At 40.3% G+C, this 19843-nt stretch overlaps 1 protein-coding gene across 1 annotated transcript in view; it reads left to right on the forward strand.

The window, feature by feature from the left end:
* The first annotated feature begins 10242 nt into the window (after positions 1–10242).
* COBLL1 (cordon-bleu WH2 repeat protein like 1) overlaps positions 10243–19843 on the forward strand; it is an 81508-nt gene continuing 71907 nt past the window's right edge. The window contains exons 1-3 of the mRNA XM_045298038.1: positions 10243–10298; positions 12593–12778; positions 12995–13007. Coding sequence (XP_045153973.1) covers positions 10243–10298; positions 12593–12778; positions 12995–13007 — 255 coding nt within the window. The remainder of the gene's footprint in view (positions 10299–12592; positions 12779–12994; positions 13008–19843) is intronic.

Raw genomic sequence — 19843 nt, forward strand, 5'->3', positions numbered from 1 at the left:
GGGGGGGGTGGTGGTGGCAGTAGTTTTAGCTTTTCTGGATTATTTGTGCTATATTTTTTTATTTCACCCATCATTTCCTTAGATAAAGACCAGCATCCTGAAGACAATTTTTAAACTTTCATTTTCATGTAATAATGTTTCCAGAGATGACTGTGTACTAGAGGTCTTTCTCGTTCTTTCTTACAGCCACATAGCACGTCACTGAGTGGATGGACTATACCTTGATAGAGTCCCAGTTTCTCATTATATGTGCTGTTTTCATCTTTTACTATTAAAAATAATGCTGCAGTGAATTGCCTTATGCAGACGTTTTTACTGCCATGCCTTTGGGATAGCTTCCAAGCAGTAGGATTGCTGGCTCAAAGGGGAGTTGCATATTGGTTTTTGTTAGAGATTGACAAATTTTCCTCCATAGGAAAACTTCTTCCTCCCACCCCCTACTAGTTCTTCTTTTTCCACAGCCTCACTAATAGGATATATTGTCAAGATTACTTATTTTCCACTTCAAAAGCTGAGAAGTATATCTCTGTATAAAACAGAGGGTATTAAAATGGCAGAGTAACTTTATCAGAGAGGTAACCCTCTGTGTTAGGAGTCAGCAGGTAAATTCTAAAGAGCCAGGTAGAATTTACCGTGCAGAAAGTCTCTGACCCAGTGACTCCGTTCTGCCTCTGTTGTGGTAAGATAGCCTTAGACAATATGTAAACCAAAGAGCATGCTGTCCTCCCATAAAACTTTATTTAAAAATAAAATTAAAAGGTTGTAGACTGAATTTGGACCACAGGCCATATTTACTGACCTCTGCTTTATACCATCTCCAGAAATATAGATAATTTAAAATGATAAGATACTTTTTTCCCCGAGTAGCTATTTTGTTTTCATATATAAGCTGAACATTTAGTAGATGTATATTAAATGAGGCAGCTGAAACTCAGACAGTATGTCGTGTACTGATACTAGAAATGTCACCTGTTTTATAATGCAGCCCTCTCCCTGGTTCCCTATTGCCCCTCCAGGTCCATCCTGACCATAGTGGATTCTGTTTTATCCATGGTAGAGAAGATAGCAAGACTGGCCAACCATACATGGAGTGTACATTTTGAGTTGTCATAGACCAGTCCTTGTTTAAACACATATGATGAATTGATTGTTCTTTTGCCCAGTGACGCTCACTGTTTGCTGGCTCAGTGGTTGGCATGGCATGGTACACTTAAATTGGTCTGTGAGTACGGTTTATGTTTATGACTGTGAATTTATTTGAAAACAGTGTCAAATAGCTGACCTACTTGAGCATAACCAGAAGATGACCATAATTTTTCATCCTAAAAATTTCCCCCATCTAGCTGAGAGCAAGTGAGCTTGCACATTTAAGACCATGTAGAAGGTGTTTAGTATCTGGATTAACCTTTCAGAAATGTTGCTTTAAGACTTGAGATGTACTCTGTTTGTAGTGTGCATTTCTTTTAATAATAAAATGGCTGGGAGACAGTTGGAAAACTGATTAATTTTTCTCTAAGGAAAGGTAAAAGAACTCTTGCCAGATGCTTGGCAGAGAGGCATACAATGTACATGAGAAACCAGGGGTCTTGGGTTTGCTGATAGGCTGCTCTTTCTCAGGCCTTGAAGATACTTTTAGGAGAGAATGATTGGATGAGAGACTTCTTCGATTTTAAATCTTCCTGTGTTATCCATGGTGTCAGGCTTAGGTTGATCTTTTAATGAGTTTTATCTAATGAAAGAAAGCAACTTTTAAATCACATGTGTAGTTCTGATTTGCCAACTATCATTATTTTCTATAAAGCATTTCAATAATACACATTTAAAATATGCCTCTTCTTTATTATTGAGCATATGCTTGCTCCATATCCCTTTATTTCAATAGCTCATGTTTATCCCACTGCTGTTATTTTCAACTCTATCAACATATACTGTGATAAATGGAGTTTATATTTTTTAATTAAAAAATTTTGAACTATGTTCATTTTATCTATAGATGAGTGAGCCTCCTAGCTCAGTCATGTAGCCTGTTAATGAGGATCTGTGTAGTGGTACTCCTTTAATAAATGAAGTTACTAAACAGAACAATGTTTTCATGGAGATAGTAATTATTTAAGTGAATTTGCTTTTACTTTAATCCAGGGGTTTCAAACTGTACAATGTGCTGCATCTCCAGTATGCCTGGGTTCCACACTCAGATTTTATTTAAATATGGATAGAGTAGGGCCACTCAAACAGACCTGGGTTATAAACAAATTCCACCAGTGAGTCTAAGGTCCATCAAATTGTGAGAATCACAACTTTATATGAATTTTATTACAGCTTATTTCGAAGTTAAGATTCACAAGCAGTTGCTAACATAGTAAAGAGTACTATCTGAGCTGCACCCATCGATAAAACCTTGTATAACATAGTAATTGTCAAAACAAAGAAAATTATCTTATTTACAATAGTATAATTGCATGCATTTACAATAGTGTAATTGACTATGCAAAGGCATTTGACTGTTTAAGGGGGCGGGGCACCTTTTTTCTGTCAAGGGCCATTTGGATATTTATTGTACAATTCTGGGGCCATACTGGTTTTGGTAGTTAGATAATTTCATGTCAACTTGAGGATATTAAGAGTGAAGGAGTGGGGTATAGCCTGTCAATCAGGTCATAGCCTGATGACTTCAGCTCCTTCTCCCTGGAGGCGGGCCAAACTCTCTCTCTGCATCACCTTCCTGTGGAGGAACCGCACACAGAGAGCTGGGGAAACTAGCACTGAGATGCTTCCACAAGACCTTCCACCCATGAGCCTGTGATCTTCCTGCATTCGGCATCACTGCATGTGCTGTGTAAGTCTGAAGAGGAGTTTATGGACTAGTATCAGACATATGGACTAATATCAGACCTTTTGACTTGATCTCGACTGGGCTGGGATGTTTTCTCAATATACAATTGTTTTTTGATATAAAGCTCTTTCATACATACATGTTTGTCCCTGGATTTGTTTCTCCAGTTAACCCAGCCTAACACACTAGTCAAACATTTAATGAACTCACCCCAAATTCAATGGCTAGAACTGCTTCTCTTTGGTGAGTCTTCTGGTGTTAGCTGGTATTGACGATTTTGAGGGCCTAGTACAGTTCGTGGCCCAGACGTTCCCCAGCCCTGGTGTGCGTTATAGCACACTATATAGCATTAAGAAGAAGGATGATTCCAGAACACTTCATTGTGCTCATGTGGAACCCGTGCATGGACCAGGGGCAAGCCGCATGGCTAAAAACCAGCAAAGAATATGAGTGAGGGTTGTATCCTCTCAAATACTAGCCAGGTTCCTGATGGTGGATAGATTTAACAGAGCTTCCAGGCTAACATAGCCTGGGGTGAAAGTTTTAGCAACTAACTTACAAAAATCAGCCAGTAAAATTTTGAAGGATCACAAACAGACTATTAGCCATGGCGATGTCTTATATAACAAGAAAATGTTGCCTGGTGCTGGATTCCAAGATCATTGCAACTTTGAGTTCCTTGTGGCTATTGTGTGGTGTAGTGCCTTCCAACCTGAAGACAAGCTCCTGAGTGGCCCTGCGGCCTTCTGGAATGGACAAGAACTTGAGTGACCCAAGTAACAACCTTGAGGCAGTGATTCAGAATTTGCAAGCTCTCATGAGGGAAGAGCATTAGCTCTATCAAACACCAAAAGAGCCCTGGTGGCATGATGGTTAAGAGTTACATTGCTGTAACAGATCTGGGCTTTTCTGTGGGAGAAAGAGGTGGCAGCCTGTTTCTGTCAACATTATACTCTTGACAACCCTGGCGGGGGGTGGGGGCTGGGGGGTGGGGGGTCAGTTCTACCCTGTGAGTTAGACTCAACCCCGTGGCATTTCCTTTCGTCAGATACCTACTATATGAAGGAATTAAGGCTGAACCTAGTGGTCCTCAAACTTGACCCCACTCAAGGAGCAAGCAAGAGGAGGGAGAGCATGCATGCCCAACATCTAGATGCCACAGGTCTTTTTTAGCCCGTTGTCACAAGTGAGAGCCCATCCTCTTGAAGCAGTGTCTTCACTGTGTCACTAAATCCATCTAACCCTGCAGGTGAGAAAATTGCATAAGAAAACAGGACTCACGGGTTCATAATAGAGGGTGCCTGCCACAGTGCCTATTCCACTTGACCTTGTATATAAATGTATTATCACTTCACTAAAGACATAACATCAGATTGCTATAAGAACTGTAAGAGTCCCCAATAAAATCATATTTAAATAAATAAAAAAGACATAAAATCAATATATTTAAGCCATTGATTGATATTTAACTTCTTCTGTTTTCCTTCCCATTACTGTTGAGCTATTATGGCTCATAGTGACCCTACAGGACAGACTTAACCTGCCTACTGGATTTACAACGTTGTAAATCTTTTTTTTTTAACTTTTTGTTTTTAAATTTTTTTTAAATAATCATTTTATTGGGGGCTCAAACAACTCATCACAATCTGTACATACGTCATCTGTGTCCAGCACTTTAGTACATATGTTGACTTCATCATTCTTACAACACCCACTTTCCACTTGAGCCCCTGGTGTCAGCTCATTTTTCCCCCTCCCTTCCTGCTCCCCCCTCCCCCCAAACCCCCGATAATTTATAATTTATTATTATTTTATATCTTACCCCATCCCACATCTCCCTCACCCACTTCTCCGCTGTCCGTCCCCCAGGGAGGAGGCCACATGTAGACCTTGTCCTCTGTTCCCCCTTTCTCCCTCTCCTTCCCTCAACCCTCCCACCATTGCCACTCTCTCCACTGGTCCTGGGGGGTTCATCTGTCCTGGGTTCACTGTATTTCCAGTTCCTATCTGTGCCAGTGCACCTCCTCCGGTCCAGCCGGATATGTAAGGTAGAAATGGGATCATGGTAGTGGGGTGGAAGAAGCATTTAAGAATCAGAGGAAAATTGCATATTTCATCATTACTACACTGCACTCCGATTTGCTCCTCACCTCACCTCCTCTGCAAGGGGATGTCCAATTTACCCCGGATGGGCCCTGGGTCCCCACTCTGCACTCCCCTTCATTCACAATGTTATGCTTTTTTTTTTTGGTCTTTGATGCCTGATATCTGACCCTTTCGCCGCCTTGTCATCTTATAGGCTGGGGTGCTTCCATGTGGGCTGTGTTGTTTCTCAGTTAGATGGCCCCTTGTTTATCTTCCAGCATGTGGGACCCCAGATTCTGTGTAATTTGACAGCTAGGCACCATCAGCTTTCTTCGCCGCATTTGCTTATGTACCCACTTTGTCTTCAGCATTTGTGTCGGGGTAGGCTGGTGTGCTTCTTCCTTATGGGTTTTGTTATTTCTTAGCTAGATGTGGTTTAGTGACATTCACAAAGCAAGTTAGTTTTCCATTCAAGAATTCATGCATGTCACAGCACTCTTCTCATTTCCTCCGTGTTCCCCACTCCCTTAGTCTTCCGCCTGCCCCTGCCTGCTGTTGAAGCTTCGTTTGGGGACAAATGTTATACTTTGGTCTCAGATGGTTGGTTTTCCTGAAGAAGAAATTCCCTGGTGTTACTGTTCACTTTAGAGATTTACTCTTCGGGCTGAACATTGATTCTTGGGGAGGTTCTGTTTCAGGCTTGAAGGAAATCTAAGGCTCACCATCTCAGGGGTCCCACTAGTCTCTTTCAGATCTGTATCTCTGGCCTTTTAAAAATGATTTTAACTTTTCTTGTACATTTTCCCCTTTCCCCTCTGTCCAAGACCTTCTGTCGTGGTTCCAGTTCGAGCAGTTGATATGATCGCTGGACACCATCTGGTCCTCATTGTAGTGGAGTCTGAGATTCACGAGGGCCATTAGTCCTGTGGACTAATTGTTTCCTAGAGTCTGATTTTCTTCACTTGTCTTTGCTACAAATGGGGAGATGACAATATATGCATTTTAGATACCTGCTTGCAAGATTTTAAGACCGTTGTTGCTACTCATTAAAGCAGAATCTAGAACGTTTTTGTGGATTATGGTCTGCCAGTTGACCCAGATGAACCCCACAAACTGTGGTTCTAAACCGCTCCCCCCACCCCCCAAGACTTAATATCTTTCTAGGAACCGACTTCCTCATCTGTTTCATGGTGAGTAGCTGGTGCTATGCTGACCATTTAGTTAGGAGCCTGACGCTTTATCCACTGTGCTACTGAGGCTTTCTGGTTGGTTTTTGTTGTTTTGGTTCTACTGTCTACAAAATACAGTGTGGATTTTGCACTTATTGGAAATATCAATTCACATGCCAAATTTTCTTTAGAAAGACTTTTAAATGAAATAATTTATGCAATAAGTCTTTTATAAAAATCTGTCTTTTATAAAACTCACATTTGAAAAATAAATCACCTACTCAAATGGTTCCAAATATACTTCAATGTGTTCTGATAGCTTCATCAGGTGTTCGTTTTAAAATGTAAATTGAAATATAGTCAGCATTTAATCTTCGTCACAGTAGGCATGTGTTAAGGGCTCAGTAGCCACAGGGCTACCACACTGGACGGCAGAGGTCTAAAAGTTGCGCTGGCAATGAGGAAGGAGACAGGTAAAATGTCACGTAGCAGGAAGAGGGAAGTGGAGATTCTGCCCGGGTGATAGAAATCTGTGCCTGTGCTTTACTTGTGACTAGGGAAGGGGCAGATAATTTCGAGATGTTGCAAGCATCGGGCGTGACTGAGGAGCCTGTGGCTTGCTGGTCACCTTTGCACGGAGGGACAGTAGGGACAGAAAACAGAGTGATGGTAGGCTGTGGAAGGGACCCAGTTGGGGTGGTGAAATACAGAGCAGTTCAGTGTGGCAGACCGCAGTCTGAAGGTTTCCAAGATTCTCGTCCACGTTTGTCACTTTGCCCTTCTCCTTTTCCTAGCATGCATGCCAGAAGAGAGCAAGGCACTTGGAATTGTAACCATTTCCCATGCTTTCAGTTCCTGGGAGCCTCGGAGGAGACCCTGTCCTGAGCTGAACTGGAAGTGCTCTCTGGAAAGGAAGAAGTCCTTGGGAATGGGGTGTCCTTCCCGCGTTAATTTACAAATGACACGTGGTTGAAAAAAATTAGTACTGTCTTCATGCCCTGTTTCTGGTTCTAAAATATCTGGTCTAAGGCCTTCATTTTCAGTCTGGAGAAAATTCTCATGGTCAGATCTTTACATGTTTGAGGGCTCATCCTGCCCAGTGGTTCATCTAGCCCAGTGCTGCGACCCTTTCATACAGTTCCCCATGTGGTGGTGACCCTCCAATCATAAAATTATTTTCCTTGCTACTTCATCACTGTCATTTTGCTACTGTTGTTAATCGGGCGAGCCCTGTGAAAAGGTCGTTCAACCCCCAAAGGGCTCGTGACCCACAGATTGAGAACCACTGATCCATAGCTGTATCCTGTAAACGAGCAAAATACTGTTTGGATTGACTCCAGGTAACAAGTGTAGGACACTGCCTTGTTTCCCAAAGCCCCGCAGCCCGTGGAAAAGCAGCAGCTTCCGCTGTTGTGTTGAAGACCTTTCACATGACCCCTGTCTGCATGCGTGTTTGAACATCTGACCCTATTCAGGTGGCCTTTTAGGGTCACTAACAGAATCAGCTTGATAACAGTGGGTTCACCTTTTAATCCTCGTTGTGCCATGTTCAGTGTGTTTTGGGTACAAGTCACTTAATCTTCCCCAGTTACATGGGAAGGATAATTGCCTCGTCTTACATATTGTGAGGAATACCGTGCTTATTATTAGTTGGGGACTAGGCTCTGGCTCATTGCAGCCCCAAGGAGAAACGAATGGAGCACCGCGAGTCCTGCACCGTCTTCACAGTTACTGGTCTACTCGAGCCCCTAGTGTGTTCCGATTGCTTTCCAGCACAGAGAGGCTCTTCTTCCAGCCCTATAAGAAGGGAAACCTAAAAGCTCACAGAAAATCCCATTATCTTTGATTCTCTTTTTCCACAAACTTTTTGAAGCCTCGTCATTTGAGACAACATTCTGTTGTAAGACAGAATGTTATTTATTTTTTAAATCATTTTATTGGGGGTTTGTACAACTCATCACAATCCACACATCCATCCATTGTAAGACATAGAGTTTAAAGGGGCTGATTTTCAGGAGTAGGTTGCCAGAAGGGGATGGCCAGCCCTTTCTTACGAGTCTTTGTCTGGAAGCTATGCAGAAATCTCACATTGGGAGACCCTGCTGCTGTTTGACATGCCAGTGGGTGGTTTCCAGCATCATATTTAAAATGAAAACAAGACAAAAAAATCATCCCACTACTGTCAAATCATTTCTGACTCCTCACGGCCCTATAGGACAGGACAGGTTAGGAATGTTCTCTCCCTTTTTACAAAAAGTCATTTAATTGGGAGCTTTTACAGATACTAGAACAATCTATAATTGAATTAGATCAACCATCATTTTCAAAACATTTTCTTTCTTGTTGAACTCTTTGATATCAGCTCCCATTTATCCCCTCTCTGTTCCTCCCCACCTCCCAGCAACCCCTATTATTATGAGTTTGCCGTATCTTGCACATCCAGTGTATCCATTCACCTGCAATTCTGTGACGCGTTCCCCTGGAGTGCGGGTCTACAGTCATCATTGCTGTCAGTTCCCCTTAATTAAAAAATATGTATTTTCTTTTCCTATCAAAACTAATAGGAAGTATTATGAGTGAAAATCTGGTGTTTTGTTGAATTACGTTGTTACTCCCTCTCTTCATTGATTTACAAGACTAGAAGAATCATTACAATGGACACTTGATTTTAAAGTGTTTCATAAATTAGAAAGATTAAAAAAATGCATCCCTGGGTAAAAAGAGCAGGATTCCAAGAGAATTCTACATTTGATGTTTTCAAATATATTACTGAATATGTAGAAGGATACCCAATTTTCATTATGAAAACTTTTTAAAAATAAAGATCATTTTACTAAAGCAGTAAATTACTTAAGCAGTAAACTCTTGTGGCTTGTTCTACATATTACTGTATAGAAGGATACCCAATTTTCATTATGAAAACTTTTTTTAAAGTAAAGATCATTTTACTAAAGCAGTAAATTACTTAAGCAGGAAACTCTTGTAGCTTGTTCTTAAGATTTGATAAGTGAATTTTTGCTGTGACCTAGAGAAGTGTACTGGTCAATTGCCTTTTCAGCCTCACCTCCTCCCCATACTCGTGTGTGCGTGCGTGCGCGCGTGCTTGCCTGTGTGTGTGTGTGCGTGCGCGTGTGTTTGCGTGCGTGTGATTGGTTATTGTTTACTGGTAGGAAAGGGTGGCGGCCTCTGAGGAGTCGTCACTTCCAACTAGGTCACTGGTGAAGAAGAGCTGATTCAAAAATCCCCTGGGTAGGAAAACTGGCCAACCCGCCCCTATTAAAAAGAGACTGCGCTGCGGATGGGGGTCAGGAGAAGTATTACTGTCAATTACTGTGATTTTTAATTAGTAACGAAAAACAATATTTCTAGACGGTCATTGATAATTATTCATTTTTTGGTTTATATTATTAGAATTTCCTGTGCAGGTTTCCCTACTGTCCGAAAGTAGGGTGCTCCTTGGAAACCTTTTGTCAGCTGGAATTTTGTAAAGAAAAAGAAATTAATTTTTATAGAAAGCATTTTTTTAAGCTTTCCTAGACCTAAATCAACACCTGACACATCATTCCCAGTAACACATAGAATCTGAGGTAGCACTTACACAGTCACCGATATAGTTCAAAGCTGGGGCTGTTGGGTGCTGAGACGCGGTATAGTTCCCTGGGCAGGAGCTGGCGGATGCCACTCTCTCCCAGCTCACTGCGCTGCCTCTTTATTGCCTCATCGCAACGCAAAAGCCAAACACCAGTGTTGCTGTACGCACCCCCCCACCCCCACCCCCCGCGTGAAAATCCTCTTCACGTTTCTTTTGGTTGGGGAAAACAAGTGTGGTGTAAAGTAGATTCTTCGAAAAGCTGGGCGACATATATTTAGATTGGATTCTAAATTTTGTTATACATCATTTTCGCTCTATCTTGCCTTCAGGTAACGTTTAATTTAACTTTGTTACTGCTTTAGAGAATCTCAGCCAGAAAATTACACACATCAATGGGCCTGTAAATAAAAGCAATCTTTAGCATTTTGCTGATGAATATGAAGCCAAAGACGTTAACGAAGTCTTAAAGTTACTGGCGATTCAAGTCAAGCACAGAGTCTTGGGATCTGCTATTCTTCCCCAGACTAACCTACAGAATAAGCAAGCACATGCCAAAGTTTAATATGGCTGTATCAGGATTGGGAAGCAACGCCAAGTTGATTCTACAGGCTCTACCGCTGTAAACTCTCCTTGTATTGTAAGAACAGCATCGCATTGTCTTCTCTTTGAAGCCTACCCTCATAGCTGCGTCATCACCTCCACAGAGCCCGTTGGAGCAAGCTATTATTTCTCGGGTTTTTCCAGGCTATCCGTCTGTGTTCAGACATTTCTTTTTCATCTTAAGTACCCTTTGCATCTTCCCTATGATGCTAGCACATTATGAGAAGGAGCTTGTAAAGTTTTTCCTTTCCATATTTTAGAACCAAAGGGGAAAATGTGTTATTAATTGAAGTATGACAATAGGGAGCATCATTAACATGCTCTTAGTTGTTGCCTGGCACCCTTGCATCTGTTCTAGCTCCTAGCATCCCTGTGGACAGTAGAACAAAGCACTGCCTGGTCCTGCAGCACCTGCACAATCAAAGGTGCTAGAGCCACCGTGTCAGTCTTTCTCATTGGGGAACTTTCTTTTACCCTGAGTACATCTATTTTGGAAGGAGTACAGCCAGAATTCTCCTTAGATAGGAGGATGGCACGGTTTTGTTTCACACACTTTAGACATATATATTATCAGGACAGATCAGTTTCCTAGAGAAGGGCGCCATGCTTGGTAAAATAGAGGGTCAGTAAGCAAGACCCTTGGGGTGGACTCACACTGTGAGGACGACACCGCGGTGGGTAGGTTTTGCGGTGTCCTCCGTCTGGTGGCTGTGAGTTGGAACTGACCGGACAGTTCTTATCAGCCACAAGAAAAACACATTTTGAAAATTCTGATTAGGTGAATGCCATGTATTTCATTTCAAAGAAAGCCCTATTTATTTATTTTATTTTTATTTGCTTAGCAAATGGGCAAGAGGAATTGAAATTTATAGTTTGTTTTAGTGAATAGCAGTAGTATTTGTTCTCCCAAAAGCAATTCGCTTTTTAATAAAGGTAAAATTTTCCAAAGCGCTAGCTTGCAATGGTTTGAGGGAGGAAAACATAAACATAAAATATAATTGCTTATAGTTATTTTTTATTTATTTTTACATTTAATTTTTTTATCTCATCAAATCATAAAATTTGGCCATGCGAGAGTTTTCAGAGTACTTACTATTATAAATCAGCTCAGAAACTAGTCTCCTAAGTAGCTGGATATATTTATAGATAGATAATTTTAATATTTTTCATTTAAACAAATCTAAGTATGAACAGCCAGTCATAACTTATTGTTCATTGCTACATGCTTTTGGAACCGAAGCCATCTTTAGCATTCTTACTTCTTGCCTGAAGTTAGATAAATGTAGATGGAAACACTGGTAACGAAGGAAAAATTAGGGGGGGAACGTTACTACCTAGAATCAGTTGTGTAAGTTATATTCACTGGAAGTAGAAGATGGGGTGGATGAGGGGAAGATGGATTCTGGGAGACTTTGAAGGATGGGTTGGATTTATCTGGATACAGAAACAACATACTAGATTGGAATGAAAGGTTCAAAGATGAGGCGGTATAGAAGGCAGAAGCTGAGACATTTAGAGTTTTTGAAATTTATCAAAGAAAAGAAGTCCTTTGATTTGCTGAAGGAGCCCTGGTGGCACCTGGTTGAGCATTTAAACGTCAGCAGTTGGGAGTTACCAGCTGCTCTGCAGTGCTAAACTGTGGCGGTGTGCTTCTATAAAGATTGACTGCCTTGCAAACCCACAGGGGCACGCCTTCTCTGTTCTACAGGGGTACTAGGAATTGGAATCAGTTCATTGGTTGTGTGTTCGGGTTTGCGGGGTACGCTTGAACACATACTATTTTTTTGGGGGGGCGGAAACATTTTATTGGGGACTCGTACAATTCTTTTTTTTTTTAATCAATTTATTGGGGCTCATACAATTCATCACAATACATAGATCAATTGTGTAAAGCACATCTATACATTTGTTGCCCTCATCATTCCCAAAATTCGCTAGCCTCTAATTTTCCTTTTTCCTCCCCTCCCCTTCCCTTCCTCCTCCCCTCTCCCCCATGCACCCCTAATAATTTATAAATTATTATTGTATCTTATATTACACTGTCCGGCGTCTCCCGGACACATACTATGAACACATACTATTAATTGTAATGGAGGCAGGTATGAAATCGTTTTGTGCTATATTCAATTTTCAGTTGAAAGGCTGCTTGGAAAAGGTGGGGGGGGTGCCCTTAGTAAACTAACAGTTAACAATTTGAGGTTTGTTATTTTCAAGATGGTGAAAAACATACTTCTCCCTTACTGTTGTTTTATAAAGTTGTATCATAGTTATTTAAAATAAACTTTTGATTTTTCTGTTTTGTTTTTACTTTAGTAGAAAACCAAAAGCCAAGGCACCACCTCCTCCAGCTGAGACCAAACCCACTGATGTCTCTTCATTTGATGGTTCTGTAGAATCCTCGGCTTCCGTCATGGAACAGAAAGAAAATACAGATAGAGACATTGAACTGTCAGTGGTTCTGCCTGGAGATGTTATCAAGTCTACTACTGTTCATGGCAGGTATGAGTTCTCTTTCTTCGGTGCTACGCCTCGCAATCTTTTTCCCTACAAAATTGTTCATTCCTCACTCAGTGTAGTCCTTTCTATTTTACATGCTAAAATTTTTCCTACCAATATTTTAATATCCATCCTGTGAATTTCACAATCACAGTTAATTGTCTTTAAAAGTTTTAAGCTATTTAACATATTTTAGAATTTGCTTTACCTTTTACAAAGTCCTTTCCCACAGGTAAGGTCACCAGTCATACTGATTTTGCAGATCAAAGTGAGTCAGTGACCAGCAAGAAAAGCTTCTGCATTCCTACCCGAATTACTCTTCCTTTTTAGCTGTTATGAGTTTGATTTAGCAGAAATTACTATTGAAAAGTAATATTCTGTTATCCAAAATCATATGTAGTTGGGGGTTGTATTGTTTTGTTTGGTTTTTGATTGTACATATTAGGGGGTCTCCCAGGTTATATCATTGGGGTGGTCACCCTCATGAAGTTGCGGTGTATGTGTTTTTGGTTTTTGGTGTATAAAAACCAGGACTGATGAACCTGTAGAGTCAGCAAGTGGAATGAGGTTTTGGGGGGAGGGGCACAGAGGATGGCGGGGTGAAGGGATGATGACACCAAGGAGCCATACAGGAAAAGAATGTTTGGAAACTGATTGTGGTAGCACATGTACAAAGGAATGATTTGATATGTGTATTAATCCCAATTAATAAATAAAAATAAACCAATTTAAAAGTAAAAACAAAACAATAAAAGTTATACGCAAAGAATTGATCATTGGAGGTAAAAAACAAGTCTTAAAATTTCAGTTTATAGAAATAAGTAGATGTATTAAGTAACAACTGGTTAATAATGTGTCTTTGTTTTTAACTGTGATTTTTAAATATACACCTGTTTTTAAAAGATAAAAAAATAAAATATTAGTGAAAAAACAATAACACCTAACCAAAAAAAGAGTTACTATTTGTTTGCTGATCCAAGAAGATAAATCTATTTCTGAAAGAAGGCATGTATTTTGACCTCATCTATGATTTGTTAACTTTGTGACATAGAAATGTAAACTCAGGCTTGAGCCCAACAAGCCGCACACAGGTGGCTTAGGACACTGATACTTTTAATCTCACTCAGGCACTTCCATCGAGTGGATTCCAACTCCTGCATTGGAAAATCGAAATAAAGCCAAGTGTAATTTTCCTTTCACTTCCATTCACTCTGAAGTGGAAAGTTACATGACTTGTACACTTAGTGTTGTTCTCCCTTTCACCTTCATTGGATTCTTTGTTATCAGAAGTCCTGATTAAAATGTTAAGCTTAAGCTGTATGACCCTGAGTGTAGTGTGTATGTTTATATATGTATATTAAGGTGACCAGACATCCCACTTTTGGCGGGACAGTCCAGATTTTTAACAATTTTTCCCGCGTCCTGCGGTGTTTTTAAAAAGTCTCGATTTTTTGGAAGGAATGCACAACAAGCTAGGGTATACGGTTTTTGGCTGCCATGTGGCTATTTCGGCAGGATATGAGTTTTATCAGTGGTGTCCTGCTTTTACCCCGCTTTACCAATGTTAACATCTGGTCACCTTAATATATATGTGTATTTTTAAAGTATTATCACCTGTGTTTGTCTGGAAGAAACATTTGAGATAAGCTTGATTTTAAGATTTATAATCAAAATATTAGAAATAAATGAAAATTAAAAAGCTTACCTTCAGCAAGTAATACAGAGTATTATATATTAAAATTCTCATTCCATTTCAGTAAGATTCGTTTTTTGATTCCTTTTATGTGGGGTTCCTTTTAGACATCACAGTCACCCTAGGTATGAGGTTGCGAGACCTGGAAGGAGATCTTGGTGCATAGGCAGGCATTCACCGAGGTTGAGCCTCTTTTGAGTGAGGAAGGCATTCTGTAAGTTCGACAGTGGCCATCATCTTCAATTCCGAAATAATAATATTGCTGTGGTTTGAAAATAAGTATAATAATAGGTTGAGCAATTTCAAAGTTGGGGTGTGGAGTAGGGTGGGGGTGGGGAATCAACATTTTCTGCAACATCACTGATTGCCCTAACTGTGATCACGTCTACCAGTTATTAACTTGTCTGTCGACATGGTGGTTTATCATACTTTAACACTGTGTCTGTGTTTCTTTCTCTCTGTTTTTAACCTTATAAATTTTACTTGTTGATTTTTTTTACTTTGCCATTGTTAGGCTCCTTTGAGTCGTTTGCAACCTACTCATAGGGTCCTGCGGTACAGCAGAGCACAGCACTGTCTGGTCCTGCAGCTTCCTCATTGTTTGGGGCACTGAGTCCTTCCTACCTGAGGGACACATCTTCCAGATCTCTTATCTGGCTGTGATCCACTGCCATTCCTCCGGGGTTCAGGACAGCCTGTTCCTTTTTCCTAGTCTTTGCCCTTCTTTGTCTAGACTCTAGACACTCCACCAAAGCCTGTCCACAATGGGTAACCCTGCTGGTGTTTGAAATACCAGCAGCAGCGCTTCCGGCATCATAGCAGCCCGTAAGCCTCCACGGTACAACAGACAGACACATGAGTGGTCGTTGTTTCAGCATGTGGTTTGCAATTTAAACACTGCTTTGCCATTTTAAAATTGTTTTAGTGTGGTAGCAGATACATAGCAAAACATCTGGTCCTGCACCATGCACTACATGTACAATTTAGTGACATTGGACGCTTTTATCATGTTTTGCAGCTTTCACTGCTGTCCGTTTCTAAGTTACTTTATCATCATCAGCCGAAGCTCGGTGTTCCTTAAACCTGAATTCTCCCTTTCCCTGCTTCCTTCCCACCTCTGATAACCCGAGCCTAATTTCAACAGGAGCTATTGAGACCGTTTGATTCCTGTCAACCCATTGTGTAGCCGAGTGAAACTTGCTCTGTGATAGGGTATTGGTGGATGATTTCCAGAAGTAGTTGCATTGTTGGGCCTCTTTCTTCTGCAATGTCCCTGAATGAACGCAATCATCCAAGCTTTCAATCAGCAGCTGAGCACACTTAGACCATTCAGCACCCTCTCACTCCTCATGCAGTTGTGTATATCGTTAAGTGGGGCGGGGTAGTTATACAATGCCTGTCCTTTTATATACAATCTTTTAATATCTAACTTTTTATTTACACTCTCCTCAATAAAATTTGTTTTTACTCTCATTATTCATTCTAATCATGTCTGCTTTTCAGGTTGTTTCTTTTCATACCTAACTTGGATTCTGGATCAGTTCTTTTTTTTAACAGGTTAAGAAAGATTTTACTGAGGCAGAGCAAGAACTCCTGGGAGGGAGTTAGGTGAGTTAGGTCAGGGAACTTGCCTGGGTCAGTTATTTCTATTACGTTAATACTTACAAAGACCCTTGATGTTTCTTGCCAGCTAAACCCTCCCGCATAGTTTCCTGAGCTGTAGGGACATAGTGGTTACGAGTTGAGTTGGCTGCTAACTGCAGCAGTTTGAAAACCGCACTACCCGCTCCAGAGGAGAAGACTGGGCTTTCTGTGCCTGTGAAGGGTTACAGTCTTGGAAGCTCATGAGCCAGCACCAACTCTGGCAGTGGGTTTGATTGGTGTTTGGAGTCCCTAACTCTGAATGATTTTCTAGCAATCATTTTCTTGTTCTTGGATTGCCCACGGTGGTTGAATTATCTACCTCCTTGGCTATTAAAATATGTCACAGCTGAATTATTGTTAGGATTCAATAAGATACCATGTGTTACTAGCATTAAATGAAATATTATCAGTGTGTGGCACATAGTGGTTTCATCCATTCTCTATTGAGAACTGTTTTCCCTAACCCTGCACTGTCTCCATTTTACCCTTCATCCTCTGATTCATCCTGGGGATTGAGAAACCTTATTCTCATCTTCTTAAATGAAGCAGGCTTTTCTTTCAATACTTTCCTTTGTATATCTTAAGCTTCTGCACATGACTCTTTGACTTTTACTTCCTCACTGTTATGAAAGTTTGTCCACCTGAAATTTCCTACCACCATATTTTCTTGTTTTATTTTGCATAGCTACATGGTACTGTGTCTATAAAGTATCCTTGGTCACCTCAGAATCAACTGTCTTCTCTCCAAAACTCTTACAGAACTTGAGATTATATTGTCCTATGCTGTGATTATTCTTGAATAAGCCAATCTTTGAGGGCATATTTATTTTTTATAATTGTTATTAGGATAGATTCTTGGAACAGGATATACATTTAATAAAATTTATAAAATGAGTATTATATAAAAACCCTTAGAAGTTGACAGAGGCAGCAAGTGACATTGAGTGGGTTCAGGTGGGTTCAGTGTCTTTTGAATAAAGATATTTCCCCTAGGTAAGAAAGAAGCAAGACAAGGATGCCCAGTATGGGAATGCTTCAGACACATTTTATTGTTTTGTTTTTGCTTGTTCATTTCTGAGAATATACTTTGATACCTATCTTTTTACTAGGGTTTGTTATAAAGACTTTTGTCCTAATAGTTTCATCCTTCAGAAATGGCTCACTTGTTTTGTTGGATATGTATGAGGCTCTGGTAGCATAACGGGTTAGTGTTGAGCTGTAGTTCAAACCTGCCGATCTCAAAGCAGAAGAAAGATGAGGCTGTCTACTCCCATAAAGATTTATAGTTTCAGAAACCCTAGGGACCAGTTTTACTCTTTCCTATAGGGTCTCTGTGGGTCAGAATCAACTTGATGGTGCTGGATGTGTCTTTTGGTAATCCTTATTTATTGACTGTCTGGCACTTTGCATTTACAACGATGGTAAACATTTTACAATCCTCTTTTGCATCTTATCGACAGATGTCTGCTAGTAACAAATGCTGGAATACTAGAGAATAGTCATGCTGACTGTGATGGTTAAGAACTTGGCTAGACCATAGTTCTCAGAGGCTTGGCAATTATGTAATGATGTCCTTACATCTTAGGAGCCCCGGTAGTATGGTGCTTACGTTTTGGGCTGCAAACCACGAGGTCAGTACGTTGAAAACAGCCACTCTTCAGGAGAAAGACAGGACTTCCTATTCCCTTATGGGTTCCAGTCTCAGAAACACACGGGCAATTCTGTCCTGTCCCATAGGGTTGCTAAGAGTTGGCATCAACTTGATGTCAGTGAGTTTGATTATTTTTGGTGATGCTTTGTCTTTGAAACCAAATCTTGTCCACAGGTGAACAGTGGTGTTAGTTACTTTTGTGAAGGACTAAAAGTGTGTGTGTAATTCTGGATATGTTAGGCACGTTATTCTGCGTATCTTAGTTTGTAGTTCTGTAAGTTTGTAAGACTAAGTCGAGGTCTCTTACGAGCATGATGGGGCTACCTTAAGACTGTCAAAGCTACTGCTTGCCCATTGTTTTAAAACTTGTTTAACAACAAAAAGAAGTTTCCAAAGAGAACAGTATGTTCTGTTCTGAAAAATGTTAGCTATCTAGACAAAAAGACTGAGAATAACAAAGTTAATTTAAGATGCTTCATGGCTATGATAGGGTAAAAGCAATTTAAAAACATAAACAAACAAAACCTTCAACAAAATGATAGAGGAATTTGGTGGAGGATTCAGGAAGAGTACTTAAAAGCATTAATTACATAAAAGTTTCTTTAGATAAAGCAGAGTTCTCTGTGTTATCACGAAGGATAGCTACTAATACATTTTCAAGTCCATTTGCTCTTAATATTCCTATGTATTGTGTTAATTTCACATATAACTTTATGCTTGCATTGGTGAAGAGTAATATTAATACTAGACAGACATAAATATTTAGAGAGCTTATTTTTATGGTTCACTTAACTTTTAAGAAATATATCATTAGTAGTTGTTGTTTTGTAAAGTATTTGGGGGAAGACTTTTACGCAGCTCATGCAGCAGTATGCTCAAGGTTCCCCTTGCCAGGATGTGAGCACGCAGCGTTATCTTCAGGAGAATGCACTTGTTTGTACATTGCGTTTCATGAAAGAACTTATTCAGATTAGGGAACACAATAAGGTTGGAGGTGGTAATCGACTTTATTCTCAGGGGATCCTAAAAACTTGTTTTCCTGAATTAGGGTAGGAGCCTTTTGCTTTATAAATCTTTCCATAACAGGTCTCAGTGATACGGCCTCTGTAATGACTGACATCATCGTTTCTCTGCCCTCTTGGCTTGGTGAGCTTTTGACTGAGGCCTTAAGCATGTATTTCTTTGTATCTTGATATCATGGAGGATTGTAGGGAAAGGAAGAATAAAATATCTAATATACAATATTTCTGCAGTGTTAATATATACACATGGGCTTCCAGAAGTTTAACGGGAAAATGGAATTAGAAGATCATGGGGTTTTTTTCCACTGAGTTTTGAAATTGTCTCATCTCCCTCTGAGTGTGCCTGTGTAAAATGCTGGTCAAATAAACTGCCTTTTTCAAAAGACAGAGCAGTTTGCCCCATTAGGAGTGAGCCTTATTAAGGCTAGCTAGACCTGTTGAAGGGCCTATTCTCAGAAAATACTAGTCTGTGCATCAGCATAAAAGGTGGTAGCTACCAGTACTTGAGAAAAGTTTTATGAAAATGAGGCTATCGACTAAAGCTACTGTAGAGAATAAAGAAAATAAGTATGTGTATCATTCACTTAGTAGGTGTAATTATTCCCTTGCCCTCTTTTCTCTGGTATACATTTGAAAGCATAATAGTATTCAAAGATTGTCATAAATTCTCTTTTAAGCTACAGCATGCAATGTCTGTACCAGCATACTTTTTTGTTCAGAAGGAGAGTGCTGTAATTTACAGGATTCATAGCAGGAGAATTTTTCTTTTATACTTCTCATATGGACAGGGATTGGGTTTTACCCGAGCAAGCCTAAGAATGTCATGAAGGAAAACACAAACAAAAAAAGCAGAGGACTGGAAGTTAAATGTTTGAGACCTTATAGTTGGCTGTGATCTCAAACAGTCGGCCTTACTACCCTGGGCCTTCCCTGTAAATGACTCAAAGACAGGTGGCACATGATTTGTGACCTGGTTTGCCTGCACTGGTAGCACTGGTTGAGAGGAAGTCCTCAGTTTTGATTGGCGCACGATGGGCCAGACAGTGAATTAAGGAACA

The sequence above is a fragment of the Echinops telfairi genome, unplaced genomic scaffold, assembly GCF_000313985.2.
Source record: "Echinops telfairi isolate 266 unplaced genomic scaffold, ASM31398v2 ScPeMD7_4;HRSCAF=17, whole genome shotgun sequence".
NCBI lineage: Eukaryota > Metazoa > Chordata > Mammalia > Afrosoricida > Tenrecidae > Echinops > Echinops telfairi.